This window comes from Acomys minous (genome assembly GCF_964271855.1).
Source record: "Acomys minous genome assembly, chromosome: 11".
Classification (NCBI taxonomy): Eukaryota; Metazoa; Chordata; class Mammalia; order Rodentia; family Muridae; genus Acomys; species Acomys minous.
The window spans coordinates 99,562,873-99,590,076 of record NC_140492.1 but is presented as its reverse complement, the minus strand read 5'-3'; the positions used below and the strand labels follow the sequence as shown (position 1 = coordinate 99,590,076).

The window sequence follows — 27,204 nt, the reverse complement described above, 5'->3', positions numbered from 1 at the left end:
TCCCTTTCCTTTCTTCTCATGTCTCCTCTTTTCTTGTTTCTCTTTAGTTCTTTTGTAAGAGAAAGGGTTTCTATTTAAACAAATTATGACTCAGTGCCAATTACTAATTATACTTATTGGGCAAAGACTTCATAGATAACCCCAGTGTTGTCGAAGTGAGAGTTTGGTGTTGTTTTAGAGTTATGTGCTAGCACACAATTACAGTAATATACCTTTGTCTGGGCTCCTTTTATGAACAATCTTTTTCTAGGTGGCAGAATTACTTCTTCTGAATGGAGCTGATCCTTTATGTAGAAGTGACCATGGAACATGTGCTTTGGATGAAGCCAGAGATTCATTTATGGAGAATCTCCTTATGAAATACATCCCTGAATATAAAAAATGTCAGCTACCAGGTAAGATTGAACCACTGTTGTATTGATAGAATTATAGAAACTGAATTTAGAATTGTGGAAACTGAATTAGTTGCTCCTATAAGTTTTGAGAAAGTACATTCAATGATGTCTTTGTTTCAGTCTTGTATAAAACTCACTGTTTGTTTGCAGGTGTAATATTGAAAAGGACCCTAAAAGAAAAGAAAGATCCTGCTTTTCCTCCATTGCTAAAAGTTAACCCTTTTGCAGGCCAGGTGTGGTGGTGCACATCTTTGATCCTAATACCTAGGAGGCAGGAGTAGGCAGAGCTCTGAGTTTGAGGCCAGTGTGTGGCCTATGTAGTGAGTTCCAGGACAGCAAGGGTTATATAGAGAGACACTGTCTCAAAAAAACAAAGATAAATTAAAAACAAGCAAGAAATATTTTAAAAATTTTTACAAATTGCTGCCTTTTTTCCCCAATAATATTTTGATATGATAGAAATTATAAATTAGTTCTAGCCACTTCAGTGAATGTGGATTGTAATACATATATGTGGATATATATGTATATATGTATATTATACACATGTATATGTATATACATACATGTGTACATATAATATACATGTATTACATGCATACACACAAACACACACCAATTATTCACTACCTAAGAAGCCTCTCTTATGGCCATAGTTTGATTTTCTATCTATTATATTGTCAAGTTAGGCTATAAAATAATTTCATCTGTGATTATTAATAAAATTATTTTAAAATACTTCAAATATATGGTATTTTTTCTTATGTTTGTTTGATTGTATGGTGGTTGGCTTTTTTGGTTTTATTTTGTTTTCAAGACAAGGTTTCTCTTTGTACCCCTGGATGGCTTAGAACTTGCTCTGTAGAGCTGGCCTTTAACTCAAAGAGATCTACCTGCCTCTGCCTCCTGAGTGATGGGATTAAAGGCCTGTGCCATCACTGCCTGCCTCATGATATATTTTTATACTCTCTTTAAGGCATCTGTTTGATTATTTTTTTGTAGCATTATAACATTCCTTGGCTCAAAGGAGTTGGTGTTCCATCCTTTCATAACCTCATCTTATGTCATCACTTTTGCTATGTTCTGTTTGCGAACAATATATAAAATAGTGCGTCACTAAGTTCACCCACACTCAAGGAGAGAAGATTTTGTTTCTGTATTTTGAAGACAGTTTCAAAAACATTCTGGGCACACTTTTGGCATCACTGTGTTGAGTCTAGCCCTGCTTCCATTGCTTTCCAGATCCCTCCTCCACAGCACATAATATGCGGGCACAGGAGGCTGCTCACTTACTGCTTCATTGGTGTTGCCTTTGTAGAGAATCTAAGCTCCATGAAGGAAAAAGACCTTTGCTTTATCTTTTTATGAGTACAGAATTGGCCTTATGCATAGTAGCCATACAGCAAATACTTTTTGAATGTGTGCCTGAAACAAAAACTATATTTTCCAGTCAGGAGATATGCATGAACACCGAATTTTCTCAACCAACTCTCCTATCTATCTCTATGCTTTGTTTCATTTATTTATTCATTTATCCATTCGTTTGTTTTTTTTTTCTTTTGTGGCAGACAGTTACTTTTGCCAGACCAGCTCAAGAGTGAAAGAAAAGCGAGGATCCAGGCCTTGGGAAAGATCAGAAATAAAGGCAGCTCTAGGGCTCTAGGCAGCACGAATCTGTAGCCTCACTTCAGATTCCTGCCAGTCAGACAGACGTTGGCAGCTGAAACGCTGCTCACCACCATCACACTGAAAGAATTTGTCAGTTTTCTGCAGAAATTCACTTCCTCCCTCTATTCCTTCCTCTCTCCTCTCTCCTTCCTTTTTTTCTTCTCTCTTTTTCCTCTTTTTCCTCTTCTTCTATCATTCATGGCTTACTATACATTAGGTACCAATTAAAGTAACACCTAATAATACAAAATGAATGTAAAACAAACGGTAGCAAACAATTACAGTGAAGAATGTGATAAAGAAATGATTATATCCCATAAGACGACATCAGAATGCAGTGCCCAGGCTTCCTCAGAACATGGTATAGAAACATCATGGACGGTGATTGTTGTCACAAGCCTTCTGGTGACTCTGCTGGGAAAGCTCTTATCTTGATATAAGTTGTTTCACATAACATTGGAAGTATACTTATTATAAGACAGTTCCAACAATTAATGCTGACTGCATTTGCTGAAAACAAGAGGCTATATAGCATTCTGACTGTTGGTCATTTCCTTTATAGATAAATTTTATTGTTTTTCCCATTTTTTGTGTTCTAGCCACTCATTTTATGTCTTTTGGGGTTTTTTGGGTTTTGTTTTTTGTTGTTGGTGGTGTTGGTGGTGGTGTTTTTGTTTGTTTGTTTGTTTTGTTTTGTTTTCTGGGAGGGGACAGGTCTCTCTTGTGTTAGCCTTGGCTATCCTGGACTCCCTTTGTAGACCAGGCTGGCCTTGAACTCACAGATATCCGCCTGCCTCTGCCTCTCAAGTGCTGGGATTAAAGGCATGTGCTACCACGCCCGGCCCCATTTTATGTCTTTTACTTGTAATTATTTAAATGGTATTGACTAGGACTGAAATCTAGACCAAAATGCTCTATTTTTATAAAGAGAGAACATCACTGAATTTTTAAAAATGTTGTCTTACTGTATTGCTTAGGCCAATCTTGAGCCCCTGAGGTGAAGCCGTCATCTAATCTGAGCCTCCTCAGTAGCTGGGGCTGTAGACACAGGGCCTGGGCTGTTTTCACTGACTACTGAAGGCCACAGAGCAGCAAGTGAAGTTCTTCAGAACCAAATCACATTAGAAGAGACAACAACTGTTGATGCCGGGTGCATAAAAACATACTGAAGGAGATCATTAAAGCAGTCATAGCTAGGCTGGGCATGGGTGCACATACCAGTCATAGTTATATTTTGAGGCACATTAAAACTGCAAATAAAATATCCAGCTAGAGACAAAAGTTTATAAAGTATAAAATTTGCTTTGATGATGTGCTTAATTGCTTGACTTCTTTATTTTGTAATAAAAGAGATTTTTTTCCCTTCCTGTGAAGTGTTTTCTCTAGAATTCTTTCTCTAAATCCTGAAGCTCTGTTCACTAATACCCACGCCACCCTAATCCCTGCTTCTCTAACCTAATCCCATACAGGAAATTTCCCTCATGTAAAGGAGTTCCTAATCCTTCTTCTTGGGACTTGGCTTTCATTCTTTCTTTGTGAGAGAATTTAATAATTTATTGTGCTTCAGTAGGTGGTTTGACTAAGTGTGAACACTTGAATTCTGTCGTTAATTAGCACCCTTTTTTCCAAAATAGTGTGGTTTTCGTTTTATACATACATACATACATACATACATACATACATACATACATATAACATTTATCTTTAAATTGTAAATGAAGAGGGATTTGTTTTATTTTTGTTTTTATTTATTTTCCCCTAAGATATAGCCCATCCCTGAAGAATGTTGTTTTTTAAAATTATGGAAATGAAGAATTAAGAATATTCTCAATATGAAATATATTTTCTGATTTCTATTCTAGGATATACATCTACTTCAATGAGTAAAACTCATTCTTACAGATTTTATGACATTGGACAATTTTGGGTAATTGACATTCCCCTGTTTCCTGCAATTGCCCAATTTGCCTTTGCTTTTTTTTTTTTTTTTTTTTGGATAGGGTCTTACTATTAGCCCTTGCTAACCTGAAACTTACTGTGTAGACCAACCTGGCCTCAGTTTCACAGAGATTCGCCTATCTCTGCCTCCTGAGTGCTGAAGTTAAAGGTGTCTGCTACCACTGCCTTGCAGATTAGACTTTTAATATCTACTCATCAACCCAAATATCTGTGGGAATGTTTGTGTGAGGTTTGGAGTACTGTCAGTAAAAACCTGAGCATACAGTGATGGGAGCTCAGAAGGGCGGAAGGAATGTTTCCAAACTTAGCAGCAGCCTAGACGCCCCATGTCAGAGAATATGTCTGCACAGTCAGTTGGCCTACTAGAGAATGGGTCTTAGAGCTGGGAGGAAATAGTCTCCTTTATTCCTTCAGAGTCTCTTAGGAGCCATGCTTACCTGTCTGGGTAGTTATAGAAAATAGTATTTCTGTCTTTTGACCTAAGAACCAAAGTTAGGAGCTGGAAAGCTGGCTCAGAGATTAAGAGCACTGGCTGTTCTTCCAAAGGTCCAGAGTTCAATTTTCAGCAACCACATTGTGGCTCACAGCCATCTATGATGAGATCTGGTGCCATTTTCTGGCCTGCTGGCTAACATGCAGCCCAAATGTTGTACAAGTTATAAATAAATAAATCTTTTTAAAAAATACAATGTTAGGAGAGAGCATAGTGTCCTTTATGTTCTTAAAACCTATTAACAGCAACAGTAGTAATAATGGAATATTTTCTTTACATGGATTTTTACTATTTAATCTTTGTAACTCTGTAGTTGTTGTTAGTTTTCTTTTATTTTTGTTGTTGTTTTTTGTTTTGTTGTTGTTTTGTTTTTTGTTTTTGTTTTTGTTTTTGTTTTTTGAGACACGGTTTCTCTGTGTAGCCTTGGCTATCCTGGACTCATTTTGTAGACCAAGCTGGCCTTGAACTCACAGGAATCCACCTGCCTCTGCCTCTGCCTCCTGAGTTCTTGGATTAAAGGCATACACCACCATGCCCGGCTGTTGGTTTTCATTTATGGGCATTTCTCTGAGGCAGAGTCATTAAGAAACTTGGCAAGGGTCACCCAGTACACAAACAAGAGAAGCAACAGTGGAGCTCTGGAGTGTGGTGTTGACAGGACATTGTGGACAACTTTCCTCACTTGAATGGGGTGGGTGGGTGATAGAGGCTTGACTATATGCATTATAATTTGTTGTAGTAGAAAAAGTCATTTCTAAGAAATAAATTCCTCATATTTAATTATGTCCTTGTTAAGATATTTTGTTTCCTACTAATATTCAAGGAGATTTATATTTTTAAGTATCCCTTCTAAAATGTTCATTTATTCCTATCAGATATTCATTGAATTTTTCTGTGTGCAAATAGAAACCATTCTAAGATTTTATCTTTTATAGTTAACTGCATATGTGTATAGTTATAATTATACATTCAATATTTTAAGGAGGCATGGAGAGATATGCTAAATTACAACCCTTTAATTAATAAGCTTGGTTTTACATATGTGTGTGCACCTTTTTGTTCCCTCTATGTATTCATGATGTTGGTGATCTTTTCTGTGCATGCTTTCCTTTGAAGAGAATGCAGCATTCATGCTAGGGCCGTATTATACACACATATTGGGAAATGATTATCACCTATTAAATTTTTATTAGATTAATTACATTATTTATTTGTGTGTATATTTGCATGTGTGTGTATGCAAGAGCACACAAGTGCACATATGCATGGATGTGTGTGTACACTATGGCTTGTGTGGAGACCAGAGGATAGTTTGTAGAGGTCAGTTCTCTCCTTCTACCTTGTGAGTCCCAGGGATGGAACTCAGCCTATCAAGCTGAGCAGCAAGTGCCTTTACCCACTGAGCCATCTTGCCAGCCCATGATGCTCAGTGCCCATCTTTATTATTAGTTATTTTGTTGGAGCTGTTTACTTTTCCAGTAGAAATATTATCGCTCAAAGTAATACTTAGCTTGTAATAAACATAGAAACCATATAGTCATGTTATAAATGCCAACTTTAATATTAATTCCCTCTAGCTTTAATTTTTAATTTATTTTGAGTGTGCATGTGTATTCATGTATGTGAGTACAGGTGTGAACATGCCAGGTGGATATGTGGAAGGCAGAGGACAACTCTGGGTAGTCGTCTTCTGCCATCTCTGGGATCCGGGGATTGAATTCAAGCCATCATGCCTAAGTACAAACCTGCTGGCCCATTTTGTTGGCCCACCCTCTAGTTTTTTTTCATGGCGAAATACTTTCAGGTTTTAGAAGTCTAGAGTCTAACTACCAGAAGCTGTCCTTTTATTTTTCTCTTTTTGTCTGCAGCTCAAAGGAAGAGCACTGACCCAACATATTTAGAAGATGTATTCCAGTTCAAGGTATTTAGTAATGAACATTTCTGTAGATCTGTGCCTACTGGTTATTTTTAAAGGTTGCCAGAGTGAAAGAAAGACTGGTAAAGTATAGTCAGGTTAGTGACTTCACCTTTGGTTTAAGATAATGGACTATTTGCCTGAGATAGCAGGAGGCCCAGCCTCTCAGGCTGAGAAGTATTTAGTAAGTGTAGCATGGTAGGGGAATACTTTGTAAGCCATTTTCTTTCTGTCATTCTTATGGGGTCTGGAATTTATCAAAATTTTTCTGATTTAAGTATAATTTACAGTTGTCAGTCCAACAATTTTCACATTACAGGAGGCAACTTTTCACCTGGTGTTAGTGGCATATCCAGTAAGAAGTAATGTTCTTGTCTTAATCTCAGCATCCCACGTTCAGGTGTCCAAAGAAACCAGTTTAGCAGTCATTTGTCTTTAAGTTTTTAAATCCTGTCTTCCACTTCCCTACCTATATTTCTTATAGATGGCAAAGGAAGAGACATCCTTAGTTCTAGTCCTTGCTATGTGACACTTTGAAGGAGAGTGTCTTGAAAATACTCTTGTAACACTCCCTTTACAGTAGATCTATAGATCTGCTGCTGAAATTAAAGCTAACCATAGTTTTTGTTTGTTTGTTTTTTTATAGAAACCAAAACTAAGTTCTAATAATTACACTGAATTTAATTGTGGTGAAAAATTTAATAGACAGGAACCAGGACATGTAGAAATCAATAAAAGAAGCAACAATTTACTTATAAATAAGGAGTATGTACATGAATATTGCCAGAAAAATTCCCAAACCACAAAATTTGGCAAGTCCAAACCTAGGAAATCAACTATTAACCAAACAAACTCTACAGGACTCAGAGGGAATAATCTCCACAATAGGAAAAAGAGCAGAACTAAGAATAAAGGACGAAGAAATAGACAACCTGAAAGGATGCAAGAAGATGATAAAGACTGCAGTTTAAGTCAGGGAATAGCTCTTTCTTCTCTCAGGGGAATGAACACATCAGTTCCTCAGCACCAGCATACTGTCCAGACTCTTGATGACCTTCCAGAAGAATCGGGTAAACTTTCTACCCCAACCCTACCAAGCTTGGAGAATGGGTTAGATAGCCATGAGGCTGCTTTGCCTTTCACAGAGTCCAACACCCACATCCTGGGTTTACCAGGTACTCAAGAGATGCAGTTCTTGGAATTAGAGTCCATTGATAAAGCTAAAGCTGCTTCCTTCTCTGAGCTTTCACCGTATAAAGAGATAAAATGGCCACATGTAACTGCAGATCCACAGGCTCCCACTAAGCAAGAGCTGTGCAACAGCCCAGACGAGTCCCCTGAAGACAACCGTTCAGATGAAAAGGGCAAGAGCAATAACAAATGGGAGGACTCTTTCCTCTCCTTCATAAAGGGATTCTGTGCTGACAGTGATAATGACTGCCACACCTCTGACAATGAGGGCATCGGCCACTGTCATAAGGAAGAAAGCCTGACAAATACAGAAGTGCATTCTCAACAGTTGCTACCTTCTGAAAAGTGTTTTTCACAAGAAGATGAGCTAAAAGTAGGTAGCCTAACTACATACCCACAAGAAGAAGCTGTTAACTCTTGTGATTTAAACAATACATTAATTTCTGAAGAGAATATTCTAATTTATGAGAAGTGTCTATATGGAATTTCTTTTGACCACTCATATTTTCGTACTAAGCAAAGTTCTATGCCTCATACAAGACTGCCGTCAGCACAGACAGTTTCCCGGCTGACTGTTGGAGTGGAGCAGCTTCACGCATCCCAGGATAGTGCCCACAGAGTCCCAACTCCTTTAGTAAATGCAGCTGATGACACACATGATGTGGAGAAGCAAGACCCAGAGAGGGAGCGTACTGCGGAAGGCCAAAACCCAGCTTCTTCAACTAGCCCCTCACCCGCAGGTGCTCCTCCTCAGGTACCAGAGACAGCTAAAGCTGGAAAAAGAAGGCAAGACCTTCCAGGGATACGGAATCATTCAGATTTACACTCCCCTGACAATGTGAAAAAAGAATTGGCTAATTCCTCACAACTTAATCAAGGAAAGGAGAAGGAAATTGCTTACAAATCAGGTATGAATGTTTCTGAATTTGTACTTTTTTGTTTTGTTTTGTTTTTTGAGGCAGGGTTTCTCTGTGTGGCCTTGGCTGTCCTGGACTTACTTTGTAAACCAGGCTGACCTCAAACTCACAGAGATCTGCCTGCCTCTGTCTCCTGAGTGCTGGGATCACACCATGTCCAGCTGTACATCTCTTATAGATCTCCTGTAGAGATTTACAACTGAATTCTGCTTAACCTTTTGGCCCTGATGAGAAGCATAAGGCCTTCATGGGGGTCATGGTTTGGGACACTGATGAGTTCAGTAAGGCATTTGTGTTGGATATGCAATTAAGAGCTGGATTTGCTCTATTTTTCTGAGCTAGCCAGACATCCCTAGCATTTACTTTGAAAGCCAAACTGTTATTATCAAAGAAGGTTGCTAAACTGATACCAGTGACAGCTAATGGACAGTATGTCTACCAGTTTTATATCTTTAAAATATGGCACTAATTTAGTATTCAAATCCTCACATCATTTTCATAGCAGAAAATTGGTAGCTCTACTGATTGCAGCTGTTCTTGTGTTTCCATTAGCACTGCAGCCAACAATACTTAGTTTGCTTTGTAAAAATGTTTTCTGGGCTCCTAAAAAGTAGTTCTCACTGAAACAGAAACTCTGGAAGAACAGGAGCCTCGTTTTCTGGTCACATAGCCAGTAAGGGGGACTATAAGAATAATAATATAAATGGTTGTGTTTCAGATGAGGAGGTAACTATTAACACCAGTAGAGCTGAAAGAACTGTAAACTATTGTAAGGAGAAAAAGGAAAACATGAACTCTGAAACTCACATGCCTTGTGATACACAAGAACACAGAAAAGACCAGAATTTCAGAAAAAGAAAAAGTGCCTTGAAAGCTCCCTCCAGCCAAGGTTTGTATACATGTTTATGTCAGAATTTTGTAGTTAAGCCTCACTATCTACTTTAAAGAATTCCTAAATGTTTAATTGAACTGGTGGGCATTTGTTTGCTTTTTATGCTGGAGCACAGTCCTTTAGCTGTGAGATTATCTCAGCTCTTGTTGTTGAAGGTCCGCTTGAGAATGTCCGGCAGGCTACAGATTTATGTTCGCCATATTGCTGGCTGTGGCTTTCTGTTGTTACATTAGAGCAGATAAACAGTACAGACGTCAAAAATATTCAGTGGAAGGACTAGCATTGTGTAATGTCTCAGACTCTTAAGGCACATCATTTAGCTTTTTTAACTTAAGGAATATTAAAGAAGCATGGGCATAATTTTTGTCACATTAATCAACTGTCTATATTTGTGTGGCAAACCAACACTCCTTTAGTGGTTCTGAAAGCTAATCTTGTAATGAACAACAACCTGGGCACCTCAAGTTAAATATTAAGCACTGAAAAGTCAATTTATATGTTGTTATGAGATAGGAAAGGTGCTGGACAAGGCATTTTCTGTGTGTGCCTTCTTGTATTTTCCCTCTTTTATGTAAATTGAAGACTTTATGTTATACTTCCTACAGTGGATTGAATGAGGGTCTTTCACTAATAAGTGTACTTCTTAGTCTCTGGAGCTTATGCATAACACCTCTCTGACAAATGATTGAACAGTTTTACCCTCTTTAGAAAAGGAATATTTTAAAAAAAAAAAGAAAGAAAAAAGAAAAGGAATATTTACATAAATAATCAAATTAAGGTCTTTGAGGTGGAACCATTCTGAGTTCCTTAGATGAGCCCTAAATCTAATGAAAAGTTTTTTTATAAGAGAAAGATGGAGGGAATTTGAGACACAGAGAAGATGAGTAAAGGAGTTCATGTAGCCTAAAGCTGGCAAAGCCAAAGAGTGCCAACAGCCACCAGGAACTGGAAGAGGCAAGGAAAACCCCTAGAGTATCCAGTATATATCCATGCTGCCACCTTAATTCTAGATTTCAGGTAGCAGAAGAAATTATACCTTATAATGTGTAAGTTGTTAGAGCTGACCCAACAAACTAGCATACTTCCTTAGTAGCACTTCATCATATTTATGTAGAACTTTGTGTATGCATGTCATTCCACCAACCTGCAAGCAACTTGAACAGAAGATTCTAGATACTGACATCAGGAGGCTCCCTGAAACTCCATCTCCCAGCCATGGCAGCAGTGGCTTCAACCATGCCCACGGTTCTACTGCTCTCCTACCAGCCGTAGATTTCTGTATTTTCCATCGTTTAAATACAAAGATATTTATAAATGCTCCAATATGAAAGAGACATCAAAGTAAACTGCTCAGATCAAAGACACCCAGAAGAACCAAAATTCAAGAATACTTCATTTTTTAAAGTAAAGGAAAGAAGGAATTATCAGAGAATAAAACAGAGTTTTTAGAGGCTAAAAACATAATGGCAGTGGGGCATGGTGGCACACACCTGTAACCCCCCAGCCTGGTCTACAAATAGAGTCCAGGACAGCCAAGACTACACAGAGAAACCCTGTGTGCGCTTTTTTAAAAAAAGAAAATGTCTAGCCAGGCATGGTGGTGCACACCTTTAATCCTAGCACTCAGGAAGGCAGAGGCAAGTGGATCATTGTGAGTTTGAGGCTAGCCTGGTCTACAAAGTGAGTCCAGGATAGGCAAAGCTACACAGAGAAACCCTGTCTCAAAAAAAGAAAAGAAAGAAAGAAAATGTAATGGCATGGGTGGGAGTGATAAAACACACCTTTTCACCTGGCACTCAGGAGGCAAGCAGATGTCTCTGAATTCCAGGCTAGTCAGGCTACATAGTGAGACCCTATATATAACTGCATTAAAAACGTAAAAGGATATATAGATGCCGTGGTTAGATAGAGATGTAGGGGAGTTGATAAAGCTTCACTAATCTGTGAAGCACAGCTTAAAACTGCATTGAAGCTGCGGTGGGGCGCACACCTGTAGTCCCAGCACTCGGGAGGCAGAGGCAGGCGGATCTCGAGGCCAGCCTGGTCTGCAGAGTGAGTCCAGGACAGCCAAGGCTTCACAAAGAAACCCTGTCTTGAAAAACAAAACAAACAAAAAACTTATGCGTTGGAACCTCAAGAGTCACATAACTGAAGGTAGAACTTGTGAAAAATTTGGCAATATTAAAAGGTTTTAACCTGAAGTTAAGTGTGTAACAAATCTAAGGTGTTTGTGACAGCACTTACTTGTGCTGTGTCCTGCAAGTTCACTCATATAAGTGAGTATTCAGCCTTACTTCTGCGCACACAACATGCCTTTGCACTGTACATGCTGTCCATACCTTCATGCCACAGAGAGCCGCAGAACACTGCCTGACACCGCTCAGATGTGAGACTATTGCATAGTATGAGTTTCAGTGGTTTTTCACTATACATACAAAGTTTGTTACTCTTATAGAAACATAATGGACTCATTATGATAAAAAAGACTTAATATTTTCCTGCCATAATTACTCAACACGTAAGTATTAATTTAGTGTATCTTTAAATTGCATTGTATTATAACATTTGATCTGAAAAATCACTGTTTGAATTGCTGACTTGACTTTCATAAGAGAAACAACTAAATGAATTTTGACTTGGATCAGAGTTTCAGTTTCTGAATGGCTCTGAACATAATTCTGCTGTTTGTACTATGTATTTATGTGAGGTGGCATTCTCTGTATTAGTGAATATAACACTGAAATATGGATCAACTGAGAATTTGTTACATTAGTTAATCTTCTCATTGCTGAAGTAATACCTATAAAAGAAGCAACTTAAATGAGGAATGGTTTATTTTGCCTTATAGTTCAAATATAAAGATAGAACATTCTATCTATCTACCTACCTACCTATCTATTCATCTATCCATCCATCCATCTCTCCATCTGTCTATCACCTATCATGGTGGGGTAAGGCATAGCAAAACAAGCATGAGACAGCTGGCCACATTCATTTACAGTAGGGAAGCAGAGAGCTGTGCATGCTCTTACTCAGCTTGCTTTTTCCTATTCTAACCAGACTCCAGCCCATGAAATAACATGGACAACTTCAGACGGCTCTCCTCACCTTAATGAACTCACTCTAGAAATTCTCTTATAGACATGCTCAGAAGCATGTCATTCTAGATCCTGTTAGGTTGATAGTCAATTAATACTGATTATCACAAATGCTGAAAATGCTCTCTATCCTGCAGTGTGAAACATTCAGCCAAGATTTAATTTGTCATATAAAAAGCAAGTACATCCATCTCCTTAATACACAAATTTGACTTCATCTTTAGTAAATACAGATTTTATATATCAAAGAATCATCTTAAAATAATCTCTTTATGAGTTATTATCCATAATTGATTGGTATACCTCTTTTATGTACCTACATTCCAAGTCATCCAAAGATTTCGTGGGCACAAAGGGGTCACTAGGTCAAAGTGTTTAAGGAGCACTGCTACACAGGACAAGAGAGGAAGGCCTGTGCGTGTTAACAGTGGCACCCTTTCCAGACTACAGTTGTCTGCAGGAGGTGTTTAATGAGTACTACGTGGACACTTTAGAAGGTGTGTTAGATTATTTTTAAATCTCGCCTAAATGTTATAGAGATTTTTGGTGATAGTAACACTGAATAATTTTTACTTCAATTTTTTTAATTTTTAAGATTTTACATATATTTATTGTATGTACGTCATTCTTCCTCTGGTCCTTTCCTTATACCTTTCTCTCAAATTCATGATTTTTTTCATTAATTGTTATTGTTACATATAAACACAACCTAGTGAGACCACCTAGTAGTGCTTGTATATATGTGTTTTTAGACATGACCACTTGATATTAGATAATCAATATTCAATATTTGGGACTTATCCCTGGGGAAGACTGATTCTTCCTCTCTCAGCAGTCATTACATTCCTGTAGCTCTTCATCTAGGGCGTGGGGCCTTGTGCAGTTTCCCTTATCAGCGTTGGTGTCAGTTGCTACTCTCATATTATTTCGATTTCGTAGTTGCAGCTTCCATGCCGCATATAGATGGTATAATATCACAGCAGATACCCTGGTCCTCTGGCTCTCCCGGTCTTTCTCCTCCCTCTTCTGTGCTGTTCCCTGGACCTTAGATCTTAAGGTTGTATTGTAGTTGTGTCATTGGTTCTTTGTGCTTTGACCATTCAAGGTTTTCTATAATGGTCTCTGTCTGCCGCAAAAGAAGCTTCTTTGATGAGGGATGAGAGCTACACTAACCTGTGAGTGTAAGGATACAAAGTACAGAGAGTCAAGAATACAGAGAGATTACACTGGTTTGAGAAGGTTCAGTAGGTTCTCCTTGGTCCATGGCCTCACCAGCCATGGTTAGCTGTTTCTGTTACAGTAGTAGATACAAACCCTTGCTATTGAGTGAGCCTTCAGTCCAATTAGACAGCTCTTGGTGTAAGTACCACTGTTGCACCTTTGAGAATATTTTGCCTTCCTGGTCTTTGTTGTAGTCTTTAGGCATCACAGCTGGTTGATACCTTCTTTGCTATGTTTGTACACACCAAGAACACGGTCCTAGGGTTTGTACCATCTACAGTAAGAACTACTGGGAGAGATTTTTCACTTTAGTTTTTCAGTTTGCATGCCCACTACCTTAAATGCTTCATTCATACTTAACAATTTAGTTTCTGCCTTTCAATATCTCTCTGCCTATCTCTTTGTCTTTCCCCAGTAAGGAATTGCAAGTACACAAAAGTAGCATATTTTATTTTTGTCTGGATGTCATTAGAAAATATCTGTGAAGGAACGGCAAGCATGAAGCCCTGAGTTGGAAGCACCAGCACCGATGTAAAAAGCTGGGCATGAGTCTGTAGCCCTAGCTTTAGGCATAGAGATAGGCAGATCCCAAGAGCTTACTGGTCAGCCACTCTAGCCGGTGGCGAACTTTGGGTTTGATAAGAAATCCTGTCAAAGCAATAAGTAAAAATTTGTTAGAGGCAAACAGTGTCCACCTGTACAACTATAGGCAGGTGCACATGTGCACACCAACGTGCATTCGGCACACATACAAGCGCACACACATGCGCACGCACACACACACACATAGAGCTTTGAAGGTATTATAATTCACGTAACTCAAGAATTCATTTTATAGAGAATAGTGTTTTGTCTGCTACCCTAAAGTTACATGTTTGGTTGCTGGGAGTTGGCAAATAGGGCAGCATTAATGCTTAATGCTGATGTGGTTCATGCAGAAAATAAACCTCTAGGTTGCTGGATTGTGGGTGGGAGTGTAAGATGCAGTGAGTGATTGCCATCCAGTTCATAGTTGCAGCAGGGAGCTGAGAGTCCTGCCTTTATTCCATCAGCTCTCAGTCAGTTTTCCTGTGTCCACACATTCCTCCCATGGTAACTGATGACCCCTGCTGACTGCCTGGGAGCAGATAGGCTTTCCCCTTGATCCTCCTTGCATTTAAATTGGAACATCCCACAGTCTGCTAAAGCAATTCAATCTTCAGCAGTGACTTCGCAGTTCATCTTCCCCAAATTTATTCAGGTCTATCCTCTGTTCTTTCTTTTTGTGTTTTCTTTGATAATTAAAAAAAAATCCCATCTTTGTAAAAATAACAGAGTGTGGTTAAGAAATGAGGAAAAATACAGTTTGTTCATTGTTTTTAGTTGCATCTTAATCTCTCTAACTTACACTGCAAAGAAAAGACTTTAAAGGAGTCTCCTTAGAAAATGATTTTGTACTGAGTTTTCAATGAAAGAAAAATAGAGAACCCAAAAGGACAGTTTGTTACCATATGTGGTAGGAACATACACATTGAGAAACAGCTGTGGCAAGAGGAGTTTTGCTTTGTTTTTGAGATAGAATTTCACTTTAGAGCCTACATTGACCTACAACTCATGACTCTCCTCCGTCAGCCTCCTGAGTGTTGGGATTCCAAGCCTGCACTAATGCATACAACGCACAAGCATCTCCATAACATCAGAATGTGGTTATTTTAAGAAAAACTTTGCCGAGTGCAGTGGCACACGCCTGTAATCCCAACACTTCGGGAGGCAGAAGCAGGCAGATTTCTGTGAGTTTGAGGCCAGCCTGGTCTACAAAGTGAGTCCAGGGCAGCCAGGGCTACACAAAAAACCCTGTCTTAGAAAACAAAAACAAACAAACAAGCAAACAAAAAATAATTTATTCTTTTGTTAAAGGACTACTGAGAACGAGATGAATGTGAAACTGAACAAATTTGTTTTAACCGAGTGTTTGACTGAGTATTTGCTTGAATGAATGAAAACCATTACTATTTCTTCTCAAACTAGGTTTTAAACCAAAAACAGTAGTTTCCTCAATTTACTGATATATGCCCAAGAAATTGTGATACAATTTTAAAAAGAAACTATGCCTTTATTACTCACCTCTCATGAACTAACTCTGAAAATTAGCATATATATCTCCAGTTCAGAAACACCTTGAAAGAGGCATCTAGTAAAAAGATACATAGTATCTAGTAGGCAGTTATCAATTTATCATTAGAACTTTCCAGTATTTTCAGTTTTATCTATTATATACCTTCTGCATACTTAAATATAGTGAGCTTGCAAGGTCTTCAGCAGCTATCTCAAACTCCTGTTCCTGTGACTCCCCTATGGTTATGGTCTCTTATCTGGAATTGTGATCTAAAATAAAAACTTTCTCTCCTGTTTTTTTTTTAAAGAGGCAATATTACATAGATTTAATGTAGTTCATCTTGTTTAGAGTATTACCAAGAAGTAGATCTATATTTTCTAAGGTCCTTTATAACAATGAATGTTTTGCAAAAAATAAGGTTAAGGTTTGCTTGGTACAATTACAGAAGCGAACACAGCTGGAGTCAGTAAGAGAAACTCCAAAGGAGAGAGCCGGCTCCACGTAGCTTCCAGAAGAGGAAATCTTTCTCTGGTGAAAGTTCTAATAGAATCTGGAGCCAATGTGAATCTGAAAGATAATGCAGGTTTGAGTCCTTTTAATTGTTTGTGTTTTTTAATCTGACCTCACTGAAATACTATTTTGTTTCTTTGCCCCCAATTTTGATGCTAGCTGATACTTAACTAACTTTGAACTGTATTTTTATACCATAGTTTAATTTGGTGAGTAAGATTTGTCACTGTTTCAGCGACTGTCTCCTTTGAAACAGTTCTCACAACTGAGCACATCCAGGGTTAGGGTGCAGAGAATGGGGAGTAAAGGGAGCTGGTTAGACTGTGCCCTGGAAGCCTTGGTCCCTCCCTGACCTGGAGAGCACGCAGAAGGTTGCCAGCTTCCTGTCCAGTCTTCTCTCGCTGCTTCCTTTATGTGACTCCCTCTTTTCATGTTTTTTCTTTCTTATTCTAAGCCTGTCCTAAAAATGAATTTTGTGGCATTTGGCTTATAAATAAAATAATCTCATGTAAATAATTAAAGAGGGAAATGCAAAGGTTTACTGAGTCAGATACTGCTTTAAATAGAAATGGAGCAGTGCACATCCGAGATAAGATAGCATCAAACCCACGCTGAAAGGATTAGCATTTATCCTGTTTCTGTTGGGGCACTTTTTTCCAAAAATGAAGCTCATGTGTTTTAGAAGCAATACTTTTGAAATTATTTCTTGTCCAGTACTTAGTGCATGTATTTCAGTAGACTTCCTGAGTCCCCTAACACAAGGACCCCTTTAACTATATTACACGGACTTGATAAGTGTGGAGCAGCTTTATTATTGTTCTCTTTCTCTCTTTTTCAGGCTGGACACCCCTTCATGAGGCAGCTAGTGAGGGGTTGAGTGATGTCATTATAGAGCTATTAAAAGCTGGTGCAGATGTCAACTGTGAAAATACAGATGGAATTTTGCCTTTACATGGGGCTGTTGCGGGGAATCATTTAAAGGTAATGGTGCTTGACAGGTTAGCTTCCTGTTCTTTCCTTAGGAAAATGAGTGAAAAATGAAGGTATTTTAAACTGAGAGCTAAGGTGATATTTATGCTAATAAATTATTTAAAGCCTGCTAAAATTATGAATGAAGAAATAATAGTGTGTGGATTAGAAAATCATCACATATTTTAATGAATTATTTTTCCATTGTCTATCACATATGTCATAGGTCAAAAGAAAACATCCTGTAAATCTAATTTTATTTTTAACTGTCTAAAGTGATTTCTGCAAAGGATCTAATATTATGAGTGATGAGTCATTGGACAGATACTTCATTTTTGAAGACAGGCTCTTAATGTGCAATTGAGGTTGGCCTCAAACTTAAAGATTGCTTCTGCCTCAACCTCCTGCACGCTAGGAGGCAGCATGCACCCTCATACCCACCGAGGAGTTCTTTTCTAACCTAGAAATTCTCAGTCCTTTTGAGGGAGAAGCATGAAGTGACTGCTGTTTGGAAATTTGTCATCCTCATCACTTACTTTAGTTTTCTCCACCAAGCAGTACCAAGCAGTAAACATGTCACAGGAAATTAAAAGGTCATTGTTTCAATTACACTATTTCAAATACTGACCTTAAGTTTTGTTTCTAGGTGGTGGTGGTGGTAGTAAATTTATTATTAATGTGGATGAGTGTTTTGCTTACATTTTATGTGTGTGTGTGTGTGTGTGTGTGTGTGTGTGTGTGTGTGTGTGTACCACATCCATGCAGTACCCTCAGCGGCCAGAAGAGGGCATCAAATCCCTTGGAGCAGGAGTAACAGACAGTGGTTCTCTACCCTGCTTTGTTTGCAATCTTAACCTGGGTCTCCCGTAAGAGCAGCCAGTGGCCTTTACCACTGAGAAGGCTCCAGCCCCCAAACTCATCATCATTATCGTTCTTCCTTCTTTTTCTTCCTCTTCTTTTCTTTTTGACAAATCTTGGAAGAATCTTACTGTAACCAAAAGTAACACAGGGGCTGAGGACATGAGAACCCAAGTTCAATCTTTAGAACCGACATAAGTGAGAACGCAGTGTTGAGGTGGAGTAGGCAGTTCTCAGGCTCACTGACCAGACAGCCTTGCCCAGCCAGTAAGCACCAGGTTCCACCAAGGTACAGGTTTTAAATGAATGACACCTAAGGGTGACCTCTGGCTTTTATATTCATATGTACACATGTTCCCTCACAGTCACCCACACATAAACACACACACACACACACACACACACACACACACACACACACGAATATGGACATGGACACAAAATTCAGTTTTGTAAATTTCCCCATGCTATTTCAGCCTTAGTGTAGCCATATGTTTCTGAGTTTAATATTTATAGAGATAGGAGATGTGAACTAACATTTAAAGTAAGACCAAGATCAGGAGGCTTCTTTGGGCAGAATTTTTTGGACTTTAAGGTGGCGCACGCCTTTAATCCCAGCACTCGGGAGGCAGAGGCAGGCGGATTGCTGTGAGTTCGAGGCCAGCCTGGTCTACAAAGTGAGTCTAGGACAGCCATGGCTACACAGAGAGACCCTGTTTCAAAAACCAAAAAAAAAAAAAAAGTATTTAAAATAACAAAGAATGAACAAATTCTCAAGAACGTATGGTTTTTACAAGATCTGGCGAGATAGCGCAGAGGACCTTGAGACCTGCTGTTTCCTTGCCTCAGCCAGCCACATGCCAGTGCTATTGCAGGTGTGTGCTCCCATGCCAGTGCTATTGCAGGTGTGTGCTCCCATGCCAGGATGCTTTGCTTGTTCTTCAGTGCCGAGTGTTACGCCATTGCACATGTGTGGGAATATATATGAGTGTGAAAATGTGTGTGCGCGTTACTTTCTCATTCACCAGCAAACATCATGCATTCATTCTCATCTCCTTTATTGTGAATAATGTTGGAGTGAGCATGGGGGTGCAGAGACCTCTTTGAGCATTGGCTTTGCTCCGGTCATGGGTACAAACCGGGGTGGGATGGATAAAATTATAGATTAGTTTTATCTTAGTTTTCTGAAGATCTCTGTGCTCTCTGTAATTGTTATGATACAAAATACAGTGCATCGTAACAACAGGGAAACAGTTTATTCAGCAACAGATATACATGACCATGAAACAGAAGCATGGGTTCAGTTTGCCACAAATAACATGTTCCATCTTGGAAGTAGTTACACCAACTTTATAGTCACAGAATAAAATCATAAACCAGAGCATTTACCAAATACAATGCTGGGGACATCAAATTGGTAGGTTGTAACTAAGTGGGGAAAACTGTTACAGGGTTTGTGGCTAGTACAGATTAGTGGTTGGCTAGGAAAACATTCCAAATGCTTTACCCAGTCTGTCAAAAGGGTGTTAGGTCATTGTTAGGTCATGGTGTGTGTGTGTGTGTGTGTGTGTGTGTGTATGTGTGTGTGTGTGTGTGTCTGTATGTCTATAACATACTTCTAATTTTCCTATGTAACACACCCCAATGTACAATGAATATATACAGTGAAAACAAGGTTTAACTTTTAGAACGGATGTTAGGTCAGACACAGGTGACCAATAGATTTAAAAGGACTAAAGTTAGACTGAAACAGTTTTGTCTCTGGATCTGCAACATTTCACATTCTGCAAACCATGAAATCCCAGGAAATCTATTGGCCTTATACAATATTCAGCATAGGCATGGCCTTTCCTGGGAACCTCAGTTTACATACTGTAACTCAACTAAAAATGTGGAATTTTTGTTGGTTTTAAATCTGTTTTACTTGTGTTCTGATTTTTGTTATTTACTTCCTTCTGTTAATTTTGGGACTGGTTTGCTTTTTTTATTGGTAGTTCCCTGATATGTAAACTTATTTTATTTAAACTACTTTTAAAAACATAATTATTTGTTGCTATACTCTTCCTTACTAGGTCTGTTTTTATTGTTTCTCAATTTTTGGTATTTTTTATATTTCCCATGATATTGCTTCCATTTCCCTATTAATTATTTTGGCACATTGGTTGCTTCAGAAAATTACTGTTTAATTTTTACATAGTGTAGATTTTACCTTTTTTTTTTTCCTTTGAGACAGGTCTTACTATATAGCCTTGGCTGGCCTTGAACTCATAGATCTGCCCGCCTCTGCTTCCTGAGTGCTGGGATTAAAAATGTGTGCCACCATTCCTGGCCTTCATTTCCTTTTGTCACTGACTTCTACTTTCATATTGTGGTTGAAAAAAAAAGTTCTTGATATGATACCAAAATTTCTCATTTTTAAATTTCTTAGTGCTATCTTTGTGATCTAATATATTATCTATTTGGAGAATGTTTTTATGTTTTAGATAGCAATATGTGTTTTCCTGCCTTGGGCTAGCTGTTTTGTTTATTACTGGCCTATTAGGTCCATTTGATCTAAGGTATAGGTGAAGTCTGAAGTTTCCTTGTTCATTTTGTAGCCACATGATCTGTTCATTATGGATACTGAGGTATTAATGTCTACTCTTATTAGCATATTGCTATCAGTTTGCTAATATTTGTTTGTGTATATGCTGTGCTGTTTGTGTTTGTATCTACAACTGTAACAGGCTGTTACTCCAGCTTTTGCTATAGTCTGTCTCTCTGTTGTTCGTTCTTTCTTTCTTTTTTTTTTTCTATTTGTTTGTTACTTCAAATGTAAGTATAGCTGCTCTTATCAAATTTTACTTTTCATTTTCAGGACTATTGCTATCTTTTCACTTTAAGCCCATGTTATGAAGGCTAAAATTAAAATGAGACTTTTATCTATCTTGCCACTGTATGTCTTTTGTTGAATAATTTGTTCTATTAACACTTAAACCTGCTATTGATAAGTAAGATCTTACTATTGACACTTTTTGTTTTGTTTTGTTTTCCCACTACTTTGATGTTATTTTTTTTCTTTTCTCTTTATCTGTGCTTTGGTGATTGTATGTGATAGTATAATTTGATTAGCTTCCTTTTCTTCTTTGTTTTTCTAGAGAAATTCTTGTTCTGTAGCTATTATGAGCTTAAATAACAACAACAACAGCAATAATCATCATCTATTAGGAGCTTAAGTAATAATAATAATAACAACAACAATAAAGTTTACAGTGATGATGATGATGATGATGGTATGTCGGGTGGTGGTAGCTCATGCCTTTAGTCTGTAGGAAGCAGAGGCAGGAGAATCTCTGAGTTCAAGGCCAACATTGTCTACAGAGAGTTCCAAGGACAGCCAGGGCTAAATAGAGAAATCTCGTCTCAAAAAAATAAATAAATAAGAAAGAAAATATATTCAATTCTCTGTTTTATGATGATGGTGAGTTAATTTTACCCACATAAATTCATAATATTTTACTGACCATGAAAAAGAATATACGGTTTTGAAATGGAAGAAAGCAAACAGAAAGAATTGTTAAAATGATAAACTTACTGGCTACTGTAGAAGGAAAAGACCAGGTAATTATCAAGCTACATAAATAAATTTCAATGTTTTATAGTGGAGAAATCAACTTTTTAGACTGTTATCCTGAAAAAAATAAAGACCACATTAAAAATATTAATTCTAGTAAGGCAGAGTGGTGGTGCACACCTTTAATCCCAGCACTTGGGACTCAGAGGGAGGTGGATCGCTGTGAGTTCAAGGCCAGCCTGGTCTGTAATGCGAGTCCAGGACAGTCAAGGCTACACAGAGAAACCCTGTCTCAAAAATCCAATTCCCAGCAACCACATGGTGGCTCACAACCATCTCTACTGGGATCTGATGCCCTCTCTGGTTTGCAGGTGTACATGCAGATAGAGCACTCATATACATAAAATAAATACATCTTTAAAAGATATTAATTCTATAATTGGTAATTTTATTGGACAACTGGAGGTTTATTTTTACAGTTACATAACTTAGTATATAGTCATAATCATATCTCTGTATTAAGGATATGCCTGTGAATCATATAAGAAAAAGACAGACGGAAGGTTGGGATATCTATGTGGGTATTGTCTACTGCTCTGTTTTTCACAAGACATTCATATAAGCACTTCTCTTCCTCAACAGTGAAAAGTATGAATATATATGCAATGCTTCTGCTTAATGAAGCTGTTTAGAGTGACTGAGAACACAGTGTTTTTACTGTAGCTAACCTGCCAGCATGTACCGAAAATTAATACTCAAAGAAACACAGACCACGCTGGGGTATATGTGTGGGTGTATGTGCAAGTGAATGTGAGTGCACATGGGACCCAGAGGTCAGCCGCGGGCTTCTTGCTCAATCACTCTCCATCTTGGTTTTGAGACAGGCTCTCTCAGTGGACATATAGGTTCCTGACTGAGCTTAGCTGCACGGCAAGAATACCACAGGAACCTATTACTACCCTCTCTTTTTAAGATTTTATTTATTTTGTATGTATTAGTGTTTTGCCTGCATGTGTGTCTGTGCATCACATACACGTGTTGCCCATGGAGGCCAGAAGAGGGCGTCAGAGCCTCTAGAACTACAGTTACAGGTGGTAGCATATTTGAATTTTTAAAATCTTTTTGGATGTGGGCCTAGCCTCTTAGCAGCTGAGCCATCTTTTCAGCTCACAGAGCTTTTGGGTAAATAAGGTCTAAGAGAATTCATTTCCTATGTGGTTGCATTAAAAATATTAAAGTATGAGGCTAAATAGATGGCTAAGTGGGTAAGATCACTGACTATGCTTTCCAAAGGACCTGGGCACCCACATGGCAGCTCATAACTGTCTGTAACTCCAGTTCTAGGGGATCCGGTGCCCTCTGAGGGCACTGTATGCACATGATGCATAGACAGCAGAATACTAGTACACACACACAATAATATGCAACCATACACACACACACACACACACACACACACACACACACACACACACACTAAAATAATTTTCTAATGTCAGAGTTCTTTGGACAGAAGAAAGATTAAACTACAAGGATATTGAGATTTATAAAAGAATAATTATAAATGTGACAATTATGTAGATTTAAATAATTTTTACTGTATAAATATCTTTAAAAGAAAAAATTAGCTGGGCGGTGGTGGCTCACGTCTTTAATCCCAGCACTCAGGAGGCAGAGGCAGCTGGATTGCTGTGAGTTCAAGGCCAGCCTGGTCTACAAAGTGAGTCCAGGACAGCTAAGGCTACACAGGGAAACCCTGTCTTGAAAAACCAAAAAAAAAAAAAAAAAAAGAAAGAAAAAAAAAAAAAAAAAAAAAGAAAGAAAAAAAAGAAAACAATTAAATGCTTGGGATAAAATAATATTGTACTGTGGGACTCATGAAATGAAAGATAAGAGTGGCCAGAATAAATGGGATTTGAGAAATTGAAATACTTTATTGTAAAATTCATGTAATAAATAATTACTTACTGTTTGAAGAGATATGTGACACCTTAAATATATATCATTGAATGAACAGCAAGGCATGGTGGTTTCTGATCCCTCACCGAGCTGTTTTGAAAAGATGAGAGCCAGGGGGCCAGAGAGTGCATGCCACAGCAGCAGGCGGTGGACAGTGCTGCCCTAGTTGGTCTGATGCTTAGTGATCTGCCCTCGGCAACGGCAACGCTGCTATGTGGTTTTGTTTCCCTTCAGACAAGGCCCTATCTCAAAACCACAAGTAAATAAACAAACCCAGACTTGCTAATTACAATTTCCAATGTAAATGATCCAATCATTGACAGTCAGCTTTGTTTGGCTGTAATAAATACTAGAAAAATTATCTTAATAAAGAGAAAACTTTTGTTTTGGCTCATGTATCAGAGATTTTAGTCTGTGGTTGGCTGGCCCTATTGCTTTAGGCCTGTGGTGTATAGAAAAGTGGCAGAAAGCACTTGGTTAAACAAAGCAAAAGAGAGGAAGACAGGTTGCGTATGCTCCCAGTGACTGAAAGACTTTGGGAGAACATCCAAAATTTAAACCATTGCACCACATTAGTTAGTGCCTCAGATTGGATAGAGTAGCAAAGCCCAACTAAATGTAGTGTGAAAGTAGCTTTCTTTAATTATAAAGACACAAATGGCATCAAAGCAAAATTATAGAAAAGATATATACACTCCACAAATAATGGAAGAAGTCATGGCTCTGGCTACATGTGGCAAAGTAAATTTCAAAGCAAGTAATACTACTAGAATATAGACATTTCATGATAAACAACTTACCAGGAAGACATTACAGAAAGCACGGGACACACTAATTAAATTACAAGTACATGAGGAAACCACAATAGCATTGAGATAAATGGGTAAAAAAAAACCCACAGTCATAGCTAGAAGCTGCAATTCTTTTAATAATAGAAGCTGCGATTCTTTTAATAAATGATCTGGCTATAGAAATTTTGAACACTTCAATTTAGTTATCTATTTTATTTTTTTCTGAAGATGTCATTTGTGACATCTTTTGGGGTGTTGATAGAAGATTTACTAATACAAACCATAGGCTTAAACCATGAAGTTACTTTTAATAAATTTAAAAGACTTTAAATCATGTAAAGTATATTCTCTAGCCAAAATGGAATGTAAATGTGTATTAATGACTTTTCTATTGCTGTGATAAAACACCATGGCCCAAAAGAACTTAAGAGGAGAAAAATGTTTATTTGGGCTTCTGGTTCCCAAGGGACATAGTCTGTCACTGTAGGGAGGGCATGGTGGCAGGAACAGAAATCTAGCTGCACACTTTGTAATCCACATAGGAAGCTGAGAGAAGAACGGGAAGAGGGACAAGGCTGTAAACCCTGGAAGCCGCTGTCCCCACTCAGCTACTTCCTCCAGCAAAGCTCTACCTCCTAATGGTACCAACCACCTGGGGACCAAGTGCTCAAATCCAGAGCCTGCTTGTCACTCAGACCACCACAAATCTTAATAAAAGTTGTCTGGAATTGTTCAACTATTTAGGAATTTAAGCATAGACTTCTAAATAACCTATAGTTCCCAGAAGAAATCACAAAGGAAATCGTAAAATAGTTTACTGACTTAATAGAATACATAAAAATGACAGGATATAACTAAAGCAGTTGTTAAAGGTAGATATGGAGCTTATTTGTTTACGAGACAGAGTCTCATGTACCCCAGGATGACCATGAACTCTGGATTCTCCTGTCTTTACCTCACAGGTGTGTTCTATCCTGCTCAGCTTATCTTGTGTGAGGTGTTGGAGGTTGGTCTGATCTATTTTGATGCTAATTACTGCTTGCTGTCTCCCTGACCCACCTTGCCTAAGAGCCTAACCTGTTTGACCAATAAAAGGCCATCACACCTGGGCAGGGCAAATGGGACAGGCATGGCGTGGATTGAGAATTTGGCCCAGATGAAGAACATTAGCAAGTATATGGGATTATGGATTGGAGGTAGCTTGATAGAAATTATTAGAACCAGATGGCATACCTGCCCCACTATGGGAAGTAGTGTAGGGGATTAATATCTGCCCTGCCCCAGGTTAACTAAGGCTATTTTAAAATATAACAGGTGTCTGTGTCTTGATTGATTGCTAGCTGGTTAGAAAATACTGCCATAATAATAATTATGGGCCTAATAATAAACATTATTAGGTCATACTGGTAAAATAACTGCAACAATGGGGTATTGAATCCAGAGTTTCATGCATGATAAGGGAATGTCCAACAAATAGAGTTACATATCCAGGCCTATGAAATCAAGACCTTTAAATTTTTATAACTTCAGATTTTACATTAGCAAGAAGAAAAACAAACCTTGAGTGACTTTATATTCCTCTTAAATAAACTCTAAAAACAACAAAACCCCAAAGTAAATAAAGATAATAGAATTAGTGAAACACAAAACAATAAAATTAACAAAAGAAAAGTTTATTTTATGTGGCACAGTCTGAAATGCTGGACCAGTTGGGATTGGAAGCTTTCTTCGAAGGTGTCTGTCCTGTTCTGATGAGGAACAGCAACTGAAGCACTTGGTGCTGGAACATGAAGGATGCAGGATGTCAGCGTCCAGCATTCTGAGAGGAATGAATCCTGTCAGGTCTGATCCAATGTCAGAGTCCTGTTCTTTTGTTCTGATATGGTCAGCTGATTTTTGACAGTGATACAAAAGTGAGTTGCATAAAGTTAGATCTTTAGATTTCTATTTGCAATTTTTTTTAAAGCCCTTAATCTTTCACTGTATAGAAAAAATTAACTTAAAATAGATCATAGACCTGAAAGGGTTAATTAAGACAACCTCTTAGAAGAAAATTTTGTGATTTTTCAAATAGACAAATATTTTTTGTTTTGTTTTCTTTTGTTGTTTTTTGACACAGGGTTTCTCTGTGTAGCCTGGCTGTCTTGGATTCACTTTGTAGACCAGGCTGGCCTTGAACTCACCGAGATTCACTTGCCTCTGCCTCCTTGAGTGTTGGGATTACAGGCAGGCACCGCTGTGCCCAGCTAGCAAATATTTCTTAAATAGAATCTGCATGGGCTTTAATAACTGACTCTATTAAGTTAAGACTATGAATTTTTTTAAATCTTCAAAGACATGAGTAAAAGAACAAGACTCTCAGATTAGGAGAAGCTATATTTCTTAAGTTGTATTTGTGGTAAGTAGTAATTTCTACTGGCTTGGTGGCTTCTAAATGTGTCATTTGTCTCTGTATCTTTGTATAAGCAGAGCAATCAAGATCTATTTTCACACAGTGTGCCTTTATTTTATTAATATTCTGACCATCTTTCTGCATCAGGTATTTCCCATAGTTCGAGCCAGTGGTTTCTCTGTACTAGTAGGATCGCTGGCCCCTAGACTGTTGCACTCACATTGCAATTTAATTGTTAGCTGTTCTTAACTTTGGTCAGTTATTAACTTCTAATATCACAGCTTTTAAAAACTATTTTATGTTATGTGTGTGTGGCTGAGTGTATGTG

General features: G+C 38.1%; 1 protein-coding gene across 5 annotated transcripts in view; it reads left to right on the top strand.

The window, feature by feature from the left end:
* The window catches only part of ANKRD31 (ankyrin repeat domain 31), a 174,088-nt gene that overhangs the window by 107,502 nt on the left and 39,382 nt on the right, over positions 1 to 27,204 (top strand). For all 5 annotated transcript variants that reach the window (XM_084802696.1, XM_084802698.1, XM_084802697.1 and 2 more), the window contains 6 exons: positions 251 to 395; positions 6,384 to 6,436; positions 7,077 to 8,529; positions 9,257 to 9,427; positions 16,290 to 16,427; positions 17,193 to 17,335. In XM_084802696.1, coding sequence (XP_084658822.1) covers positions 251 to 395; positions 6,384 to 6,436; positions 7,077 to 8,529; positions 9,257 to 9,427; positions 16,290 to 16,427; positions 17,193 to 17,335 — 2,103 coding nt within the window. The remainder of the gene's footprint in view (positions 1 to 250; positions 396 to 6,383; positions 6,437 to 7,076; positions 8,530 to 9,256; positions 9,428 to 16,289; positions 16,428 to 17,192; positions 17,336 to 27,204) is intronic.